General features: G+C 40.7%; 1 protein-coding gene across 1 annotated transcript in view; it reads left to right on the top strand.

Moving 5' to 3' along the window:
- Nucleotides 1-24,528, top strand: part of syt7b (synaptotagmin VIIb) — a gene marked incomplete at both ends in the record, with an annotated part of 88,190 nt that overhangs the window by 41,402 nt on the left and 22,260 nt on the right. The window contains 4 exons of the mRNA XM_079175736.1: nt 4,943-5,046; nt 11,556-11,635; nt 12,626-12,766; nt 21,198-21,545. Of these exons, the coding sequence (XP_079031862.1) occupies nt 4,943-5,046; nt 11,556-11,635; nt 12,626-12,766; nt 21,198-21,545 (673 nt within the window). The remainder of the gene's footprint in view (nt 1-4,942; nt 5,047-11,555; nt 11,636-12,625; nt 12,767-21,197; nt 21,546-24,528) is intronic.

The following is a 24,528-nucleotide window of genomic DNA, read 5'->3' as shown; positions in this document are numbered from 1 at the left end:
ACTGGCCTCACTTCAGAGATGTTCTTCAAATGATAAAATGCTGTTATTTGATATGTGACTAGTGTGCCCTGAAGTTAACATCTGCCAAAAATCACCCTCAGATGTCTTGCTTCTCGGCTTGGGTTGACTCCAGTTTCTGTCTCTGAGCCTTTGAACCGATTATTAGTGCTTCTGTTTAGTCATATGTAAAATACAGCTAAAAAGTGGATGCCTGGTGCCATCAGGAGACTTAAAAACTATATAACCAGTCCCCCCCCCCCCCCCCCCCCCCCCCTGGACACTTTTTACGCTCTAATATTGCCTACGTTTAATATTGTCCTACCAGCCCTATTTTCCGTAATTGTGTCATCGTTTATGTCTTTCCTGTGTAAGTGACCTGCATGATATGCTCAACTGTCTAAGCCTCATGACAAAGATCACACAGACTTGTGGTTTTCCTATGATGAAAGGTGTACCGTTATGGTGGCCGAGTCCAATTCTGTTTGGTTCCCCTTCTTTTTAACTCTGTTTTGGATTGAGTGTAAATGTCTCCCTTTTATTGTATTATCCCAATGCTTCTGCCACTGTTGATTCACCTTTTCCCACATACTGTGCCTTTTCCCGCTGACTCTGATAATTTCAACAATTCCTTGTTTGACTGCGTCTTTTGCCAACGTGTCTGCTCTTTCATGTTCAAGGATACCTGAATGTGCTGGGACCCACATGAACGGGATGTTTTTCCTTTGCCTAACCATTCTTGAGTTAATAAGCAAGATTAAAAAAACAAACAGATCCTGAATAAATTATTGCAAATAACCTGTTAAGTATGGAAAACAATTCAATAGTATAACATTCAAACAATCAGACGTTGGTAACTAGACATATAGCGACTGTAGACTCTGTTGTTTGTGGGTCCTATGATCCACCTGTAAACATCTGAATACATGATTATAGTCCATAACTATAGTTTTCACTGGTTCAATCTTCAGTCTGATTCCTGTGCTTTATCTAAAATAACTCTACACACTGATTTTTTTTATTCCGAGACAGGTCTATCAGGCCCTACCACCCAGATCTCTTGCCATTTGCTCTCTTGTTCAGCCAAAACTTCCTTTTTGTGTCCTCTCCTTCTCCCAGCATGTCTCCCTTTTTTGATGGATGGTTATCTCCATGACCCCTTAGGTTGACCCAGTCATTGTTACCGCTGTTACCAAGACGGCATTTCCTGACTGATACCTATAGTAACCAATCAAACAATTTGCATGTGTGGTTGGCAGTTCTGGAAAAAGCTAGTAAGTGGACCGTGAGTTGGGGTTTACGTGTAAAACAATGCACTGTGTGTATCTACTGTAAGAGATTTTACTAAACACAATAAATAATGTGTGAAATCGGTAAATATACACAAACATTGTCATCAGAGCTGGAAACCAAAGGCTCAAATCAAAAGCCACAGTAGCTGGACTGAAGCAACATTGATGCGGCTACTCAGCTGCTTAATCTATATTACATCATATTTAGCTCCAAATGAACTGGGCTGGCCGAGGAGCGGCGTCATGCATTCAGATGGGAGATGTTAATCATGTCCTCTGGTCTCCCTGCAGTCAGTTGAGGCCACTACTACTCCAAGAAAGGTATTCTTCCCAGGTGGCTGAACAACCACAGCTGGCTCTCCTCGAAGTGGAGGAGCAGTTGCTCAACAAAGAGGTCCTTTTGGTTCACTGAGCTCCTCACCCTGTCATGAATTGTTAACGTTAACACATCCATTTGCTGTTTCCTTTGAAGTGGACCATCCATCTCTGTGAATTTGTTCATAAATTTGCAGCACATTTTATTATTATAAGTTCACTGGAAATACATTAATGGCTTTTAGATGATAAACGTTATCAGTTAGACACATGGGAAACAACAGCCCAACAAAAAACAAACCATAATAGCAAATGCAATAGTTTTTCTAATGAACCTAAAAGTACTTTAGAAGCTCAGATTGTTGGTCAGCGATGATTAGTACATTTTAATGGGGCCAGTTACTGCAACAGATGCTCAGAAGGTCATTTTGTGAGAGAGGTCACAGTGGTTAGTGGATTTTAGAGTGTACTCACTCACTCCTTGGCAAAGATGGTGTTCTCAAGTGAGGGTAAAAGAGATCATACAGATTGCCACTGGGGCGCAGCAGCTGAGATAATACGAGTGTTGTATCCGACCATCATAGTAAAGTGAGAGCTGAACCACAAGGTAAGACAACGGATGAGATTCTAAAGAAGGTTTCTCTCTCTGTTAGGTATGGGGGTGTTGCAGTTGCAATATTTTTTGCAAATGTGTGTGGAGAGCTGTGAAAATGTACCTCAATCTGTTTGTGCGATTTGTGAATGTGCACAGGAATCATGCAAACATGTACTGAGATTCACAAGTGTACTGAGAATACCCCCATATGGAGGGTTGTTGGCCTCTCTTTGTGACAGGAAACATGCCCCTGAAAACATCTTCGTGTCCAGATTCAAAGAGGGCTTTCCCGGGTGATACGAATTCAGGAACCAGATATTGCAGTTGACTTGATATTTGTTTTAAATATGTACAATAACACCTGAATGATGAAACTGGGCAACAAACTTTCTCCTGAGCTCCACTTGTACCAGCTCTGCCCAGTTTGCCCACCAGGTAGATGTACAGATCTTACTTTAGCCTGCGGGTCTGAAGGACAGTGGGGATGGACGCTGTCCATGGTGCTGAACTTTGGTCCTTTTGAATACTTTTGCAGAGAAGAAACTGCCTCAACTCGCAAACAAGGTTGTGCATGCTGATCGTCACTAGAAAAATTGCTACTTGCAGTTTTTATTTTAAAGTTGTAATCTTTAGGTTTTATTGACTTGGTAACATCTGTGGTCTTCATAATGCAAACCCCAGAGCTCCTTTTGAAATGGCCTCAGCATTCAGGGCACCAAGCACACCTTTTTGTGTATTGTTACAGTGAACCTGCATGCATTAGTGCATTCATCTTTTGAGTCCCTCAGACTTGGGCACGTTATTTGAATCCTGTGCAGGAAAGGTGCGGTCCACCAGCAGCAACAATGCAAACTATTGCTTAGAGAGGCAACAGAATGCAAATATACAAAAGTAACAAAACCCTTTGATTTTATCATTATCAATCATAATTTGCCCGGTAAACTCTGGTATTTCATGTATGTTATTATGTATTACCTTGGGAAGAGAAATCCCTTTTCTAGTGGGTTAGCGCCAGAAATCATGAACTCCACTTAAAACCCCACTAAGTCAAAAACACGGAGGTCTCATTTTTCTTTCCTATGCTTGTGTTCCCTCCAGCTGGAGAGTATTTCATCATCTTTTGCTGTTTCGACAGATGTAGCTTTGGGTTTTCTCTCTATGTGTTTCTCTAAATTTGCAAGGAAACGCTGGTTTGTCAAGATTGAGACCACTTATCTGTTAAGAACTGAAACACTTTTGAAAGCGATGTTACCACAACACATTCTCTGCTGCCTGACTGGAAGGCTCAGAGCAAGAACAAATTCAACCCTGTGATCTTAATTGCCAGCATATTCTGCCATGTTTAATATTTCAGAAAAAAAATCAGATACCTTATCAAACAGGCGAATATAATTTAATTTAGGCGAGGCTGGTGGGTAGAAATTGGAGGCATTCCAATCGCTAAATGCTAGGATACAAACCTCTGCATAAATGTAAGCTGGAGACATACAAGGATAAATTCAGTGTAATGTTGTACCAACCAGCCTTGCAGTTAGTTATTTTTGTGAACAACATTCATTTCCTTTCTAAACCTCTCTGATAAATGATATGTATTCAATGCCATGTGCCTCAAGCAGTGAATTACAATATTTTCTTCAAGTAACCTTGGTTTTAGATTTTCCTTTCTATTCTACAAAAAAAAGCAGTTAGCACAGATTTTTCTGTTTTAGGATTGTTGGGGATTATGTGCCTTTAGTAGGTACACAATAGTGCCATATAATAAAAGGTATGTTAGAAATGTTTGTGAGCTTTTTGATATATTTATTGATCTTTTGTGCCACTGAAAACATGGAGGAAAAGCAATGTGACCAGAGAATAACAGTGTACAGAACTTTCTTTAGAAGATGCATAATACACCCGAAGGAGACGAAAAGAGGAAGCTAATAAAATGTGAAGGCAGAGGATGGATAGGGATGATTAAATCGGCTTAGCTAATCCACTTCCTCTGTTTGTTGGCCCCCAAAAAAAAGTTTAAATGTAGAACATGCTCAGGCAGGGATGAAAAGTGAAATGGAGGGATAAAGGGAAGAAAGAACCGTCAGATGAATTTTTCAGATAGGGATAAACTAAAATCTCCTGTATCGCTGAGAAACAGGATGTAGCGCAGTTATGAGCTCATTGTTTGCAGACATTGTTTTGCCAACGTGCCATTGCATTTCGAATCCCTTGGCAGATAAGTTGTCAGACGTCTGAATGAGCGGCATCTTTGAGAAGCAGTAATTCAAAGAGGGAGAGATGAGGAATAGACGGCGGTGGAAGAAGTTTTCATCTGTCGGGAGCAAGACGGGAACAAAGTTGTTGAAGGGTTTACGAGATAGAAGAGAGAAAACGGAAGCTGGTATAATTGCGTGGCTTCTGGCACCATGATATTATCTCTCCCTGACATGTGCGGATCTCCTATTGATACATGAAGCAACATGAGCATGAAGCCGTTTCAGTGGCTCTATGTCATTTCCCTCGCACTCATGTTGCATTTCTCTTTGCGTCTTGCTGATGACAGATGCTAGATGACAAGGACGATTGGGGGAAGGAAGGAAGACACATTACAAGGCATTGCTCCTTATTATACCTACATGTACTCTAACTCCAACATAGACTTGTGTGAGGTTTTGACAGTGGACTAAGACTTAAAAGCTCAGGTGTAATTGTGATATTAAATGCACTAATAGCCTCCTCTCTATGTGTCTTTGTCTCTCTCCCTCAGGCTCAGTGTCTCTCAGTGTATTCCTGGTGTCTGTTGCGTCCGTAGTATGTGCTGTTTGGCTGGTAGCTCTGTGTGGCGTCTGCACCTGGTGTCAACGTAAACTGGTAAGTTACAGCGCTTATTAGTCACATTTCAATGTTAGCATTTATTTCAAATGATTTGGAGAAAGTTATTTCAACTGAGCTGAGGCGCTCTGTGAATCACAACACTTTGGACAGGGACAGAAACACTTCATACAACACAGCTGCACTGAAGGAAGAGGAGAGAAATCTGTTACAGCTGACCTTGGTACAGTTGATCATGTAATGTTCATTGTTTTCTGCAATGGCTGAATTCTTCTTGAGAAAGGCAAAAAGTAGCATACATCAATCACTGCCGAGTAATTATTAAGTAACTATTTCAAAATAAAATACTTCAACCTAGTTTCCTCAGTGCCTTCCATGCACAAATGTTTTTGTACATTTACATCACAATGTGTTTGATATGCTAAGCTTAATAATTGCTAAAACTAAGTAATTACTACTAAATAGTCATGATGTAATCTTTTATTCTATTACTAATCTTTTATTTTTGTTTAATTGGACAATGAGTAGTGAGGAAGTTATGCAGCCTCTGAGTTGGGCTGGGTGGTGTTTGAGTAATGCCAAACACAAGATTTGTTGCTTTTGTGGTGATTTATATCATTGTAAATTGTTATCTTTGGGTTGTGAGACTGTTTATCAGAAAAAAACAAGAGGGTCAAAGACATCACACTGATGAATTGAAAATGATGAATTGAATAATCATTGATTAAATGATAGTGAAAATAATTCCATCCTATTCCATAACATTACTTTTTGAGATGTCTTACTTTAAAAATGTAATGTTTTTCTCCAAAATTGTGTTTTCATTCAACAAAAAAATCCATACTCATAATGACGTCTTAAAACCAAACATAAAAAAAGAAGATTTTTTTAAATTGAGACCTGTTTGATCAAAAATATAATTAAACGTTCACTGTCAGCTTTCAGTATTTTAAAGGTGTTGAAGCTCAGTGCTACAGACACGTTACAGTTGGCACTAAGACAATATTGAGGTTCAATACCCAGCCTCTTGACTGAGGCCAAATGGCTCTCATGAAAACAGGTAGTCCTTTACATTTTACAGCTTACCGTGTTTCTGAACAACTCTAAGCTATTGAAGAAGAACTGTTGTTGTGTGGGCAGTCAGGTTTTCTTTTGATGACCTTGAACTGAATGTATACACCGATTGCCTGATGTGTTGTTGTTGTTGAATAGTGTTTTGCTTTCTGTGCTCTATGGCATGGCAACCAGATAGAGGCTGTATGTTTGGCCCTGACAGCAAACAAGATCACAAACCTTGTGCTCTCTGTAAACATGGCTTTGTGCATCATGGCTGCTTGCCTCCAGCCTCCAGCGCCATGCAAATGATTCATATGCTAATGAGCATCACTCAGAGCTATTGGCTGCTGGAGCAAGTGTAATTCCTGCTATACATTTTGATCCTCTGGCATTTGCTACACTCTGCTCCCCGCCTTCCTTTTGTACCGCTCTCTCATCTCTGTCTGTCACTTGTTCTGAGGAGTGACTGCAGCACAGCAGTTGATCAAACATACACAAGCCAAAATATAACTGGGCTATTCAGAAGAAAAACAGCTGAGCCAAATTACATAATTCTTCAGGGTAAAATGTATGATCACTTACTAGAGTTATAAAGTATGTTAAGTGCTCCTTAAAGGTCTAAATTGCTATCATTGCTTTGGTGAAACAAAACAAAATTGAACCTGATAAACAAACCCATTTCTTATCTTTGTTTACCCTCATGTTATCTATGTCTCTGTCTTTGTTTTTGTGTCACCCTCCTTCTCCTTTTATACCGAATAGTCTGGTTTGTATTTGTCCTTTTGTCACTTTATCTACATGTCCTTGTCAGAATGTCACTGATTTCGTTTTCCAGGATTGTTCCGCTGTCCTCTCGTCTCTGTTGCCCCTGTGGTTCCCCATAGTCCTTGTCTCCTTCGGACATATTCTCTTGTGTTTGTTTTGTGGGTTGCACTCCTAAAGGTTAAATATATAAACACCTACAGGTGAAATAGAGTCAATGTGCGAGAAGTGACAATTTAAAAAGGTCAGACATAAAATGCTGTAACACATTTTGGCATGTATTAATCTGCTGTTCATTTTCTTGATGAATCATTTGGGCTGTAAAATGGCAGAAAAAAAGCTAAACTTGTCACATTTTCCCAGAGCCTTTTTGTTTTGCTTGTTTCGTCCAATCAACAGTCCAAATTGCAAGGATCTCAAATGTATCATCAATTAGAATAATTATAAATAAAATCCTCTTTGAGAGGCCTGAACCATAACATGTTTGGCATTGTTGCTTCAAAATACAACATAATCAATCATCAAAATAGTCATAGTAGTAATAGTTGATGAATTTTCTGTCCCAGTTTTCTTTCCCTAACCTTAACCAAAGTGCTTTTGTTGCCTAAATGTTTCCACTGAACATAATCCAGCTGGCAGTGAATGTATTTCATGCAAAAAGTCATTTGGAAAACAAATTAGAAGCATATAAACATCCAACATCCATATGAAAACATTTGCTCCAGGAGAGATGAAACTGTTGGAACTGGTCTCATGCCACTGGTTGTTCTATGGGAGTGGAAGTGGGAGGAGAGTGGGAGGAGGAGGGAAGGGAGAGGCAGAGGCAGAAACAGCCACAGAGGCATACAAACAGGCGGGAAGAAGAGGAGGTGAGGCTGGTCGGTGTTGAACATCCAGGTGTGTCCTCTGCACAGCTGGGCGCCTTCGTTATTCTGGAGTCTGTTTCCAACCTCCTCTGTGCTGTCCCTCCGTGTTTCTCACTCGCGCCTCTACTCTGTCGTCGTACTCCTGTTTCTCTTCTCCATCTTCCCTTCTGCTTCTCACATCCACCCACGCTCTCTCAACGTTGTACCTTCTCCACCCTCTGCTCTACAGCCTCCTTCGGATTTTATGATTCTGTTAAATGATTGATGAGCTGCACTTGATAGCATATTCTTGACTTCTGGAAATCTATCCGTCTCTGAGTCCCCAAATCTAATATTATTCTGTGCTGTGTGTATGCACTGTGCAGTACGTGTGTGTTTACAGTGTAGTGGCTGAATATAGGTACAGATTAGGTCAGGCCCCAAAGCTTCGCTCTCTATTGAAAATGTTTCTGCCGAGCTGGACACATGAGATGCGACATAATAAATAATAGAGTGTATTGTGGATGCATTAGAGGGAGATACAGTAGAATACATAAAGAGGCAACCTGTCTGCGGGACACTGAAAGCTGCATTCAGATAAACATTCGGCACTCGGCTGTGTCTGAAAGCCTGCAGGCTGCTCAAAAACCTTCATTGAGATCAAGTACTGCATTCATCATTGAGTTTAAAATTGTGCAACAAATCTCTCAACGAAAAAGAGCAAAGTAATCCTCCATCAAAGTCTGATAAGCAGCACACATTTGTTTTTCCCTTTCAAGGCACATATTACAATATTATAGAAGCAAAATGTAATGAAATGATGAGGAACTGCCCTTATCAAAATAAAACAGCATTGGTAGTTTGTCAAAACACTTAAAAAAAAATACTGTATGTTTATGTTTTCCTGACAAGCAACAGCAAATCTAGCAAAAGCAGACATTTCTATTAGTTAAAACGTGAATGGTGACATCAGTGACACATGTGACACTTTTAGTTTAAACTGGACCAAAACGTAAGGACAGAGGTGGTGGATCAGAAGACATGAACATTGTTGACCACAGCTTCTGTCTGTCTTGATATGAGGAAACTAGGGACTCGAAGTGTTCTTTGTCTGCATCTGGAGGAACCATCTGTTCTGAGATTTTTCAGACCGCTCAAATATTTATATGGCTGCTTTAAAATCTATCCATACATACCTGATTCCACCCAGAGCCTTCTAACGACGTTCCCCTTTAATGTACCTTTCTGTGGAGTCTTGTTAATCTTATCTCATTCATATAATATGGTTTTCACTCATATTCCTATAAAGTGTCATACTATCAAGATTGGGCTTCGACTTGTTTATTAGCTGATCGAAACACAGCAAATGATGCTATTCTGTGGCTCTTCTAACTATCATAAATAATTGAAGGAACATGGAAAATCCAGTCGGCTCAGCCAATCCTGATGTGTTCTTATTTTGAGACTCTATGTTGTCTCCCACATGGCTGCATAGGTTAGCACCATCACTTACGTCACTAGGGTCCTTGGTTTGAACGGCTCAGCTGGAGCTTTTAGATTAGTTTACTCTCCCTGTATGTGTATTGGTCTCTACAGATTCTTCCAACAGTCCTAAGACATGCAGGTCAGAGTGAACGGGAAAACTAAAAATAGCCTTGAGGTGTAAATATTAAACAGTTATAGCATGTGACATGAAGCAGATATACTGTAGGAGATGTGACTGCACACCAATGTCTACAGTACATGGTGTTACTGAAGCAGGGGCTAAACCTTCCACACTGCCGGAAAAACAGCAAGACCTGCACTTGACACTGTTTTGTGAAAAAAAGGGGATTGTTAAAGTAACTCAACTCTATAAAATGTCCACCTGGGACATCAGCAGATGCTGATAGCAGACAGCAGAACAGAAACCACTAACAATAAAAGACAGATCATCTTCTTCTTGTGTCATTTCATTTTCACAATTAACATTTCATGGCAGATTGCATCTGTTATTTAGCATCGACTCCTCCAACATGCCTTCTTTTGAGCTGTTTGCATGGGGTTATTTATTGCTGCAGAGTGTGTTGCTGAAAAATCTCAATTTTGCGGAAGAAGGAAGGAGTCAGATTGACACTTCAAAGAGCGAAGTGAACGAATCAAAAGGAGCAGAGGAAGTGTAGGAGGGAAACAGGACACACCTTCATCACCAAGCAGGATGAGTGCACAAACAATAATGGTTTCTCTTGAGAGACTTGAAATTGATGTTATATAAAACTCATCCCAATGCAAGCAAATAATATTCTTCTCATATTGTATTTTGTTATCCAGGCACGTTGTGTACTGGTAAAAGTCCTTGAGTTTGAATCTTTTTTTATCTGTCTGGCAGTTTCCTTTCAAAAACTAGAGGAGTCATTTGCCAAGTTCAGCGTATTTTGTCAAAATATGGCATATCTGATTAAAACTCAGTCAAGTTGATAATGATAATTATCCACAGCAACAGATGGTAATGTAGCTGAGCTCTCCAAACACGATCGAATCCAAACGGTTGTTTCCTAGACTAAGGACAAAACTTCACGATGAGAAATAAAGAGGTCTTTCCTTTTTAGTGGACGTTTTATGGCATGTAGGCTCTTTATGTCCTTGTTGTGAGGTTACCATGGTAAAAGATTGTGTAAGAGCAGAGGGGCTGTGTGACTCAGCCGGAGAGAGCTCAGTGTTATTACCCTCAAGAGTTCAATAAATACAGAGTTCAATATAACATAAAGCTCAAAAACGGTAACCAGTGTGTATTGCTCTGCTGAAAGCACGATCCAATAAGTGCTTAAAATGTGCAGAGAGTAAGTAAAGTGAGCTGTATAATACATTACACTGTAAATGTATGCATTTTTGCTGCCTATATCTAGAATATTACCACCCTCCAAATGGTCTTGTTTCTCGCTGAAAGAGCTCTGGATAGAAATGTGTCTGCTTTGAGAAGAAAACTTTTGAGTTCGTGATTTGTAACGTATCCGTTACTGATGCCGTGGTTTAATGTTAGTCCGGCTGCAGCTATCCACAGCGTTGTGATATATAGCTCAGCGTCAGATTTCACCCGTTGACAACAACACAGCTAGACTAGTTGGATGCAGCATTCATGATCAGGCTGTGTCCTGCATCAATACAATACCCCACAAATTGTTCACTGTGATAGAGAGCAACGATTGTGGTGAGCAGAAGATCTGCAGTGGGGATTGCCTTTTTGAATGTGTTTTACTGAAAAGAAGAAGACGCTATCTTCAATTTAAAGCTACAACAAGGTAATTTCATTTTGTGCCAATTTTAGCGGTCCCTGTGGACGAAAGTGGCATTGTTTTGGAGCACCAGAGTCCCTTTAGAAAACCTCTCATTTTACTGCAGCAGGGTCTGACAGTCTGCCCCTCTCCTGGTTCTGTTTTTTCCCTTGCCTTCCCTCCCTCCAGCAAGCAGCTATGTGGTGTCGGTGTCAGGCTCTGTAGCTATGCTGTAAACCCTTTAAGCATATGAGTTTAACTTTGTCTTTACAAGTGTAATGTGTCAGCTGCTATTTATGTTTACACGTCTTCCTGTTTTAAATGATCATAACATGTGTTTTGTGTCTGATTTCATTGTACAGTAAGCATGTACATTTCATTTGTTTGTGTGTGAGAAGACATGTCCGTGCATGTGAGCGTCTCAAGTGGTCCCTGGTCATGTTGTGAACCTTAGAAGCAGGCTGTAGTCCTGGCATCAAACCAATTTCTGCTCTTCCCTCATTCATCATATTCCAACATGATGCTGTTCCAAAGTCTCTGTAAAGTGCACTTCACTTGCAAAAAATGCTTTTGTAAAGAATGATCAAAACATGGCTCTAAGATCCGTCTCTGTCTGCCTCTTGTCTCTTTGCAGGGGAAGAGGAATAAGCCTGGGATGGAGGCTGCCAGCTCTCCAGATTCTGTGAGAGGTCGAGGGGAAAATAAAGCCATCAAGTAGGTGTCAGGCAGGGTTTAGATGGAAGCATATGGAAATGATCTATGATGAGGTGATAGTATCGCATTTTAACAGCCGCCATTTGTGATTGGAAAGCTAATCTTGTAGCCTGAAATGGTCCACCATGAAATGATGCCCTGAAGACAGTGTTATATGGGTATATTTCTCATTTATCAAAGAGGTTGAATTATACGGTCTCTCCAGAACACAGTGGAGCAAAGTCACTTGTATATTCTCTTTGTATACATCAAAGATTAAAAAGGCTTTACCTCCAAATGACATTTCTTTGAATTAGTTTTGAATACAAACTAACGTAACAAAAATGTAAATGCAGTAGTCACACATTATTACAGAACACTGAAACAATGTTATCTGCCGTTCAGTTGAAAACAGTATTTTCAAGAAATTGCTAAATACCGAACATTCACAACTCTTTTTGAGATGACTGTAAATGTGAACGGTGCTGCCATCTTGCATAGCTGTAGTTTTATTATTTTGGACTGTAATATTACCTTTGGAAACAACCTTGAGAATTCATGTTGTTATTATAAATATTAATTGAATGACATTTTAAACCACTCATTTGTTACTATTTTTTTTTCTTTTTCATATCCAATGTGTGTTTTTTCGATAAGCTGTTGTTTTTCTTGTATACTGACTTTTCTTCCTCCTCTGTTTTATTTGTTTCCTCATCTCTGACAGAGTGATAAAGCGTGCAGGTCACTTCTTGTTTCTCCACTCCTGGTGTTTTTATCATGGTCCAACATTTCATGCTATCGGGTTTTTTGACATGCAAACTACAACAGTATTGAACCTATGAACCTTGTATTTTATGAACAATGTATCTCTGTTTAAAGTATAAAAAGTAAACTGTGCCCTATAATAGAATGTAAAACGTCTCTCCTCTGTCGTGTTTTTCTTCTTTCTAAGTGTCTTTGATTGCTTGGGACTCTCACCTGTCTTCCCTCTCTCTCCGTCTCTCTCTCTAGCCACAATGATCTGGACAGAGACTTTTGGAACAACAATGACAGCAGCAACGTGCAACAGAGGTGGACCTCCTACCCGCCCAAGGAGTTCCTCTTAAACATGTCTCCCTATGCTCCCTACGGAGACCCTCGCCTCACGCCCAAGTGAGTCTCAGTCATGGCTGGTAAGGGACCCTCAATCTGGGCAGGGCTGTAATGAACAGGGGCTTGTGTGCACCTTGGAAAAATCCCTCAAAGCTGTTTGACAGAATACAAATTTGGCAATACTAGCACAGTAGGGATGTGTTTCGAACACTATTATTCAAAATTAAATAAAGTCTTGTGTTCGGCTATTTGTGTGCTTAAGTATCTGACAAATAGCACAAAATATACTAAGAATCAAAGGCCAGGGTTGATCAATATATCACCCTGAGCAGTGCAAAGGTCACATTTAATAGCCTGAAGGGGGTCAGAAAGCCTCATTTTGTAATGCTGCCTGGCCACATGTCTTTTTAACAGAAGTCTCCTCTCATCCCTGGTAATCCTCGTGTTTTTACTCTCAGGCATGTCGACAGCGAGGTGGTGTTTAGTATGCACTGCTGGCCATGCAGCACCTGATAGAGATGTGCAGCACCATCCCTTAATATTGCTGTGATTCCTAGGACTGCCCTAGCATTGACAGAAATTGCGACCATTTTCCAAATGATCGCTTTTTGGTAGAATGACAGTTTTTCTGTCTGCCAACAGCCGTACTAAATTATTGAAGTATCTCATTTGAAAACCAGTTTTAAACCATAAATGTTTATGAGAAAGAGGATTACAGAGAATATGTAGGAGACCCTCCTTTATGAGTCCCATTTGGTCGTTACAGTCAAAACACAAAACATCAAATCTGGGAAATAACATTTTAGTTTGCCCTCGCACAGTGTACAGGGTGTACAAGTGAAAGGTTTGATAGCCCCATTCCCTACAGCCCTGCTGGCCTCATCAGACCCTAGTTACCTCTCACCTGCAGCCCATTGAGTGTTACCATGGAGACGGACAACCCTCAGGGAGCAGATCTCACTGTTTCAATTGAACCATTTCCCCTTTTATACAAGCCAGCGTCCTCTCCACCTATTGAAATCTGCTTCTTAGTTTGCTGCAGCAGACTTGACTTAAACGTAGACTTACCTAAACCATCAGGGGCGACTGTTGTTGATGTATCTTTTGCGTGGGTTAGTTTAAAGGAATACTTTGACGTTTTTGGGAGTTAGATGAGAAGATGGACACCTGTCTGTTAAATGTGAAGAGCTACAGCCAGCTGCCGGTTAGCTTAGCTTAGCACAAAGACTTGAATCATAAGGAAACAGAGTAGGACGAGAAGATCAACACCACTTTCTGTTTATTATTCAGTATTGTTAAATTTAACGTATATAATATATGCTATGCTAGCTTTGCAATAAACCGACCCTGTGTGTTGCTGATTATTAGCACTTCGTTTTTAGTGAGGTTAAGAGGTGCTGGTAGACCTTGGAATATCTGTTTCCTTGTGATTCCTGTCTTTGTGCTCAGCTAAGCCAACCGGCAGCTAGCTTCACATTTAGCAGGTATGCGAGTGGTGTGTGACCTTCTCATCTAACTTTCCAACAAAAAAACGTTCCCAAAATGTTCAACTGTTACTTTAATAGGGTGGTTTCTGTTTTACTTTATTTTACTGTTGTTTTGTGTGTGTGTGTGTGTGTGTGTGTGTGTGTGTGTGTGTGTGTGTGTGTGTGTGTGTGTGTATATGTGTGTGCAAAGTTGTACGTGTGTTTTTACTCCTCTCACCTCTTCCTCCACTCGCTCTGTGTTTTCTGCTCATTTGTTGTCACTACTCCCACTATCACTCATAGTACTGTAAGTGCTTTAAGGCTGCCTGATAGCCCTCCTGTGTCTGGTCTCCTGAGCCCTGTTCCAAAAATAGAGACACAGCCTCTGCTGTGTATATTGCAGCAATTAAGATTTTGGGTGCTATAGCGTCTGTTTCATATCAACCTCCATTCCATCATATAGATGCATCTCACACGTCACCGAGGCATTAAGTGAACCTGTTCATTCTCATCCTCTCTAATTACAACTCACTTGACTCTTTTAAAACCACGGGGTGATCAATTACTCTGTATCTGTGCAGTGATGTTGAAACTATTGTAAGAATCAGTGAGCGGCAGCGACTGTTGTGATTGCATTGCATTATGTTATTGAGATCATTATTCATATTTGCGCTGCATTTAATCGGCTGATGATAGTGCCGTTTCTGAGTCGACCCTTTCTTAATCCTTACTGTCGAGATGATGAAGCTTTAGGCAGGTTTGTTTGTTTATCAACTTTCAAGCTCAGAGGCAATTCAAAGTGCTTTACATAAGGTGAAGAAATGCAGGAGATCAACATTTAAAAACACAATGAAAGGGAAAAAATAAAATGAAATAAAATACAATACATTTACAAAAAACAACAGTTATGGTGTAGTTTTAGTGCAGTAATATTTCTCCCAAAGGAAAATAAAAGTGCTGTAGAGAAATTATTCGTATTTATAGGAGAGTTTGTATGGTGCTGGTGAATTGTATGTGAGAATATGAACAGGTTAATCACAACAGTGGCCAAGATAGCCACAAAAATATCTCATTGTTCAGTGAGAAGTCATTCATTTTACCGTCAGGCTGCACTCAGTGTCTGAATGTTGTGCAGCTGTGTGTTGTGTGGTTTGTCCAGTAGAAGGTCCCTGTACTGAAGTCGACGTTCTGTCTCGTCACTGTGACGTCTCAAGTCGAGGTCAGGGGTGGGTTAAGTAGGGCCATTTTAATATGAAAATGTTTTGCAGGTGAGCTGCTGTGAGATTAGAGACATTAGTGCTCTGTTATCATCACCTGCATCTTAAACAATCTGAAGATGCATCTGCCTCGTTACTCAACTTTTAGTCCTAATTCACAGAGCCAGCAGATTGGTCATTGCTGTCCCCTGTGTAGTGTGAAATGAGGCTGACCTGCTGCATCCCCGCACTCCTAAAGCTCTTTGGCCTATTTCTCACCGGAATTACTTTCACTGATTTTAGTGAAAGTGAAAAGCTTCAATAAGAAAAAGTTCCCTTAAGGCAAAAGCTCTTTACTTTGCTTGTATTTTGCATTATACAACTGAATTTGGCATGACAAATTGTCTTAATATAAACGGATCAAGTAATATGTTGGCCATCAATGCTGTACAACTTTGAATAGAGCTGTTGTACTTTTGGAGATATAGTATGTGTCTCAGTCAAGTGTCCACAGAAAAGATCAAAACTCTTCACTGCTTTTTACTGACTGAGGAGTAGTGGCTCCTCAAAGTTGTTGTTGTATACTGGACACTTGTGGCTGGACAGACGGCTCACAGTGTCTCACTCACCAGTTTGTCTAACTGTACTGATGAATCTTTTGCTTTCCGGCTCTGTACGTCTGTGCGTCTGTCTCTCGTCTGTCCGTCTCTCTCTCTCCCTCCTCTTTGTATCCTGGTCCGTTCTTTCTGTCTGTCCGTGTTTCTTTGTCTCGGATCAACCCGACTGCTCCTCCCAGTGGGGCCGTGGATAAGGGTGGGCAGGGAGGTGCTGGACCCTCGCCGGGGGCCAGTGACAGCGGGGGTGGCGCTTGCTCTGGGTCTGGGGCTGGGCCCAGTCGCAGTGACAGCATTCGAAGCATGGTGATGGGGGGCAGCAAGGCCGGGCGCTGGCAGGCGGTCCAGAGCCACATGCATGCCGGAGGTCTACGGTTTGGCAAGTGAGTGGCGCATGGTGACAGGGGGCACGCATGAGGGGCCACAGGGGGCACAACAACAGCATGGTGTGGATAGGAAGGAAGAGTGTGAGTTTGTAAACACAGTGAATGGCCTTGTTGCATGTACACTTCAAGAAGGACATCAGCAGAAGCTATTTCTGACACCATGCAGATGAAGATAATGTAAGGACAGGCCGGAAGAGAAGCGAGCTGCTTTGCAGGGTGTACCTGCGATGCCTGAGTAACTGTCGCTTGAAGTCTCTCGACTACAGAGCGCTTCGTCATAAACAAATACCATTTTCATGTCAGCTGCCAAAACTCCACCAGCTGGTGTCAGGGCAGTCTCAGACAATGCTGTTCCTCTGCAGCCTCCAAGTTACTGAAGGCAGTGACAGTTTCAAGAATCTCAAACAAAACAGATGCTCACAGAAAATCTTCAAAGATGGCGTGCTTGTTCATCTGAAGTAACAGCTTTTTAAATTCAGAGTGGGTTGCATAAACAGCAGGAGAGCAGTTTTATTAGGCCATGAGAGAAAAAGAACCCCTTTCCGAAAAACATGGTTCGATGCAACTTAATTTTAACAAAGTTCACTGTGTATCAACCTCTGCAAACGGCTCAGAAGGTGTTTTTTTTGCCAATCGGCTAATATTCCACATAAATCAGCTGATAGTGTAAACAAAAACAATACAAAATTGAGTGATTGTTTGAACTTCCACTGAGATTCTAAGATCCCTGCAAATGTAAAAGTATAAAATATTTCACAAAAGAATTAACAATCCTTGTAGAAAAGCCCGACAATATAGTTTTGTGTATCTACGCTCCCAGTGTCCTTTGTTCCCCAGTTCAATATTCAGTGAACACACATTAAATAAACTTTTTAAAAGGTTTTATGTTGTCAGAGACTTTGATGAGTTCCCATAATTGCCCATGTCATATTAAGCAAATAGAGCGAAGGAACATCTTTTTCAGGTTCCCGTTGTGTGCTATATAGAGTTGGGGAACCAGCCCGTTCTAATTTCCACGCTCTAAAAAACGTACTTATTTAACCCAAACCAACATCGTTTCCTAAACCTAACAGAGTAGTTTTGTTGCCTAAACCTAAGTGACACCAAGAGGTCCCGGCCAAGTGTCCATATGTGACAATTTGGGAATGAGAACCGGTTGGGGGAACATAGGACCCTGGGGTCGTAGGAATTACCCCATATTGGAAGGCAGAATATGCTCCATTCGTTTCCCTTTTATCATCTTGTGACCACTCAAATTCATTTTGCAACCCCTCTGGGGGTCACAATCCCAAACTTGGTTTAGCTCAGCTCTTACCTTTGGGCAGCTGATCACAGCACATAAATCACACAATCAGTATCACCACCTTCCCAGAGCAAAGTGGCTGTAGACAAACATTTAGCAAGAATAGTTTTTTGTTTGTTTTTTACATCACTTCCTGATCTCCAGCTGCGCAGAATTTGCTCTATATTAAAATAATAATCTGTTCCATCTGACCTATGTGAGTTGTATGAGGAAAAACAAATGGTGGTTGATAAAAGCTGCATATTTTTGCACATTGAAGAGATAATGAATAATATATATAAGATCTCTCTGTATGTAAATCGTAACCCAGATAATAAGTCTCTTGTACTGTATCGCCTAAAGTTCATTCAGTGAATCTAGAGCAAAATATAGTTGAATAGATTAATAAACAAGTGTAGCGTGCAGATTTACAGTGGGTTTACAATAAAAGACATCCAATTATTTCATTCCTTCATCTTTAGTCAACTATGTGTCTTTGTTATGATGCAGTAGCTTGATAAGAAATAAGAGAGCAAAACTCTGCCATCAGAATTGGTATTTATAGACATTATAAATTGCTTCTATGCATAATGAATGAATCATTCTTCATTTTTGACTGATTTTCGCAAAGTAAAAAGAAAATTCTTATACTGGTACAGTATGTGGCTTTTTAACAACACGACAATTAGACTTGCAAAATCTTTTTTTAACTAGAATTTGAAATGCATTATTCTCCTCTGCTGTCACTCCTTTCAGATCTACCTGTATTTCCATTTCTCCTCTGGAATTGGTTTCTATTTTGGGGCATTTACCTCTCCACCCTCTCTCTCTCTCTCTCCCTCTCTCTCTCCCTCTCCCTCTCTCTCTCTCTCTCGTTCACTCTGTTAGTATTTTTTCTCTCGCTCTAACTCCTGCCTCCTTTTTCTTCACCCTCCTCAATTTTCTCTAATTACAAAATCATTCAAGGTTTATAGTCATCTTAATTGACTTTCAAGCAAGAAGAAATGTGAAAATAACCCTCTGAGTCAGTAATAGAATACAGCAGATAAAGCGGGCTTATGCTCAGGGAATATGAATGACTGGTGCTGGCTCTTTACAGACATGTACAGAGGACAATAAAGATGCGCAGCTCCTGAAAGCACCAGTAGATACAACAATCAATGAAAATTCTTTGCCAGTTTTGTAACACTGAACAGACTGGCGAGATGAATTAGCACATGGACCAGCTTCCAGCTGTCTGGCCTAATGCCACCATGAATCCAGCCAGATGTATTGATTTATCATGATGTCAGTTGCATGTTTGTCGGATGCAGAAATATTCTCTTTATGTGTGCCACTGGATGCTTTCTATTTATCCTGCAAACACACTTACACTTAAACACTTGACTCTGCTATACAGTAGCTGCATTGTTTGGTTTATGTGCCCGGACGTTTAAGTAACAATAGTTCCTGTGTCATATGTTGCAAAGCTTTTAATGCCTTTCCTTTTATTTTCCATTACATTTCATCCTGTCGTAGATGTGATTCACTGAAAACTCAAATAATAAGTTCAGATAAGATTAATGACATGAAACTATGTATAGCGTTTCAACTTATTTGAGGATGACTGAGCATGAATATGATTGCGTCAGCTCCAAATGTACGTGCACACAGCCTTCAGCGATAGAAAACAAATATTAGAAACACATTATGACATCTTTCATACAGAGTGACAAAGTGTGAGGAGCCACTGTAAAAATGTTCAACAGAGTCTAATGGATAATTTTACGATCATAGGTTTATGTTATGGCCATTGTGTCTTTTCCGTGTCAGTTTAGTATGATGATCGGCTCCAGAAACAACGATACCCATGAGCCTCAGCTGCAGTAGCTGTAGAGAAGAACCCAGTCAGAGGTGCAAATCAGAGCTGTAGCAAATTCAAAACACTTTCTCTGTTGCTTTTGAGAACCAAACAACGTGCCAACATTTGCAAAGAATCCCAAAATGACAGAATAAAAAAAAAGATTTTTTTTGTCAGCTACTTGATTGTATATTTCTTAACAAAATGCGTCTCAGGAGTCATAGTTGACTTCTCTAGTTATCTTTTTAGCTATCATCTTTGACTTTTTATCAAAGAACATGGTTGCTCATCTTTTGTTCTGATGATTCAACTTGGAGTTTTATCTTAACCTTGGAAGTGCTCCAACAGCTGCTCAATGTTGTCTCTGCAGAAAATAAACCAGACTTTTACCTCTGGAGCCCTAAAATATCTCCTCTCACCTCAAAACTCTATAATAGGTCTACCCAACAGAAATGCAGCAAATAACTTTTATACATTAATTCACATTTATTCAGATACAATATTATGCACAAGTAAATAAACATTCCCATGAAAGCCTGTCCTCAGGAAAGACTTAATGGTGTGCAATATTTGAGAGTGTGTGTGTATGTGAGAAAGCCTGCATGCATGGGTGCATGTTTATGAGCTCTGCCTTGTATTTACTTGATCCAGCATTGCTCCGCTTCTCAGGGGTCTTGTCTCCTGGCTCTCCAGCAGAGTTAGAGCTGACTTAATACTAAAGAACCAGTGCTAACACAACTCAAGTCCAGGCAGTAAATCCTCCCTCACAGCATTAGCTCCAGACAGAGCTGTTTAGCACAAGCTTACAGCTATCAGGCAGTGCAGTGATTGAAGGGTGGATAAGCGGAGAAGCATTATTGCATGATTGTAAGAGGAGCAGAGCGGTAATTAGAGAGCAGGCTTAAAGAAGGGTGATTGGAGGTGGTGTGGAGATGGACTGATGTGAGGGCTGAGGGTGGAGAAAAGATGAATGGACAGAGGAGATGGAGAGCAGTTGAGCTCAGAAGTAGGAAGGTAATGGGAAGAGTGGGAAGGGAAAACAGAGCAGGAGCAGACAGGACCTTAGAGAGAGTGGAAGCAAAAGGCAAGAAGCTAGAAGTAGGTCAAGGCTAATTAAGGGAAGAGGTAACGTACAGAAAGAATTAAGAGCTGCAGATGGAGAACAGAGACTCAAGTTAAGTAATAATGATACTTTAACTTCAGTTTGATTCCACTTACACTGCAGAGGTTTGTTTTGACACCAGTTTGAAGAACAATAATTGAATGTTTACATATTGCATGCCAACTCATCTAGGCATCCATACACTGTCATGCAGCAGAAGCTTGAAATTATACGCAGTTGTTTCTATAGAGATGTTAAACAGTTATCTTAAGCTTTTTGACAACTCTGTTCTTCTTTCTCTCCCTCCTCTCTCCCTCTTTCACTGATCTTCTTTGTTGTTTGTTCTCTCTTGATCCCTTCTGACTTGGATATTCACTGCAAACACTGTGTTCCCACATTTCAATCTGTGCTGTATGTTTTTACCATTTTTATCTTCTGCATCATCTTTTTTATATCATATCATATATTTAGATTTTTACTTTCATCTCTTCTAAATCCTTTCTAAATCTACCTGCCCTGTCCTGTATGTCTCCTGTTATCTCTAACTCCGATGTCTTCCTTGTTGTATCCGTCTCTGTCCTCGGCGCTCCCATGTGTCTGCTTAGTTTCGGGGACGCTTCCCTCTCGTCTGCTTCCACCCTGGAGCACATCCCTTCCTCCGCCGTGGGGCGCCCTCGGCCCTTGGTCCGGCAGCAGAGCCTCCAACAGCCCCTCACTCACCAGCCCCCTCCGGGCCCTAATGACCCCCCAGTCACCTCACAGAGCCTGGGCCAGCTGCACACAGGCCCAGGCGGCGGGGGCCACCGCGGTGGCCCGCGTGGGGTCCGGGGGAGTCCGGCTGGAGCCTCCAGGTACAGAGGTGCAGGGGCAGGTCGATCGAGGTCAAACCCTGGCAGCTGGGATCACATGATGGAGCAGATACGCCACAGAGGCCTGGACGTCAAGTCGTTCTTGTGAGTGTCATGAGGTTTTCTACTCTGGCAAATGTTGCTTTCTTTGCAAAACTTAAAACGTTAAAATGTTGAGGCTTTGCAGGAGATACCGATTCAAGTCAACTGTGGTCATTTTTCAGGTTGTAGTTTGTTCATGTTGATGCCTGTGTCAGATGTGACAGATTTTACTACATTATGCTGATCATGTCCATGTGTCCAGCATCAGTAGGTCATATTGTCTTTTCTCAGACACACGCTCTGTGAGTATGCTGCATAGTGATCTTTGGAAGGCCCTCCAGTCCTTTGTTTCTTTGTCATTGTATTGAGGGGAGTTGAAATGCTTGTTTCTGTTTGTGAGGACTGTTAATTAAAGACAGACCGCTGAATGCAGAGGTTTACATGGCATAACATCTAAATACTATCATATATGTAACAAGTGTATTGTATATATTGCGAATACCTAGTAACTCTAGAAGATCTTAAGAAAATCAAACTTATTTGTAACTTATTTTCAAAAGGTTTTCATGAAACCAAGCTTTACAGAATGGTCTTATTCTCATGTGTGCATCATCACGACATACATGAACTGCACAGTTCACAATAGCCTCACAACAACTAGAAACAAAAACGATAGAAGTATCCTCTCACCCTACAGTTAGCAAACGGTTTTCCGATCCATTCACTCCTGAGTTGGATGGCTGCTGGTGTGCGAAAGCTACTCATAGCTTGAGATACGGAGCACGAAGAGCTCTCCTCCTTCGCTTGATTTTAATGAATTACAGATGATGTGCTCCACAAAGCAGCATCACGTAAACACCCCCCCCCCACACACGCGTCTACACACAGCTCTACACTCCTGTACTTTTTGCGTGTCTTCCCATTAACAGCGTCCCCAAGCCAGTGCCCTCCCTGCCTATGTGAATCATCATTCAAATAAGGCTGGGCACATATATAGGGAGGTGGCATCACCCTGTCCTCATGAATCTCACTGTACCAAACATGTCAGCCGTTGACCCTGAGGGGGGAAACACATGTGATCGGTGGGGTATGAACAACCAAATGCATCAGTTTCACCTTCCACGTGTGTCCGTGTCTGTCACACCGTGTGGCACCTGAACCACCCCGCTTACATTTCAGATCAATAGAGCTGGTGTAAGGAGGTAATGATTTCAGAAAACCCTCCGGGTTGGAGTGCGCGTGTCTTTTTTGGACATCTATACAAGTCCATTCAAATTATCGACGGGCGCCATGTTGGTACTGTTTACACATCCCCAGTGGTCTCTCTAGTGCTAATGCGCTCCTCTTGTTGTCGATATTGCTTCAACAAACAGCCTCTTGTTAAGAAGGGAATGCACTGAAAGCACATACAGGCTGGAAAATGAGATCATAAGTGTGACATATGGAGAGATGAGAGGAAAAAGATCAGAAGACAAATGAGGAGAAACTGATGAAACTTGACAAACAATCTGTCACAGGCTAATAAGGATGACATAATCTGTTGATCCTATTGCCATTTGAGTAGACTTCTTAGCTATGTGTAAAATTACGCATGTATTAGGCTTATCTTTGCAGAATTTAAACATAATGAAAGAAGTTTTGATCACTGAGAGACATTTCTCAATTTGTTTTCTCCTGAAGTAAAACATCGAGTAATTATCAACCTTCTGAGACCGCTGCTAATCTGCAAAATAAAAGTAGAGAATTGCGCTAAATGTTTTATAATTATGTCTTAAAATTGTCCATCAGGCGATGTTTAAAGATGAACAAAATCATCAGAATTGCCCTTTAAGAAATGACTGTGGTAAAGTAAATTCATAAAGGTTGTCCTTGGATCAGCACACTATGTTAGGGGCTGTATAAAGAGGAAAAGAGCATGGTAGAGACAGAGAGGAAAGTATGAGACGCCAGAATGGTGTAAATATGTGCTCACATATGGGTTGTTATTTTAGGACTGTGAATTACAAGGTTGGTTGTGGGCAATTGTTTATTTGTTCAGGTCATTGTTTGCATTGCCTCTTGAATTCACGGTGCAGCATACTTCATTAAGATGTAATTTAAATGACCTCAGGCATGTTAAGAGGGGAATGACAGCTGAAAATCAACTTGATATGTTTCTTTGTTGCAGGTTTTTGTTAAGGCAACCTCAATTTTCATGGATTTCTTTCGCTTTTTCTTCATTTTTTTTCAGCATTTCATTTCATTGCCTCTATTTTTTTTCTCTGTGACTCAATCCAAACCCCTTCTTTTGGGTTTTTGCTTTTCTATTTTTACACATGTATTACTCTAGGAAACAGATAACAGAGGATGATAAAGCCATGGAGGCATCAGTGGTTCTAAGCCTTTCTGCTAATGATGCTCATTTCAGCCAAACACATTCAATGAATACCTGCAGTGGATTTAAAAGAAATACTCCTGAGAAATTGTTTCTTGTAAGAAAGTGCACTGTTCACTGATGCATTTTACAACCTCATATATTGTAAAGATGAATTATAGGAAAATGCACTTAAAGCACATGTTGTCCCATGATGAATATCCCTGGTATCATCCAATGTATTTCAATTAGATACAGTATGCTCTAAAACGATTCATATTAGAAATACATGGGGTACTGTATATCATGGCCCATACAACATCATGCCAGTGTTAAAAAAAACTAAAGAAAGGATCAATTCAGCGAAATCACCTGATTCTGATACTAATGTTACAGCAGTCGGTACATTAAGTAGTCATAGGCACCCCACATTATCCAAAACATCAGAGTGACACTTCAAAGGTTGGATGGCTTTTAATAGCACACTCTCAACCTCACAGAGTTGGTTCAGGGAGTGGTAAAGAAAAAAACAGTCTTTACATCTCATTTCAGCGATAGCAGATCAGTTTTCTTCTGACCTGTAATGCAGTCTAACTAGCTAATGCAAGAAAACAGAGAAAAGATAGCTGCATTAATGATTCGCGTTAAAAGGCCATTACTGATGACAATGGCAGATTGTGTTTGAATAAATAC

This window comes from Pholis gunnellus (assembly GCF_910591455.1).
Source record: "Pholis gunnellus genome assembly, chromosome: 1".
In the NCBI taxonomy this organism is placed as follows: Eukaryota; Metazoa; Chordata; class Actinopteri; order Perciformes; family Pholidae; genus Pholis; species Pholis gunnellus.
This window is presented reverse-complemented; position numbering and strand designations above follow the sequence as displayed.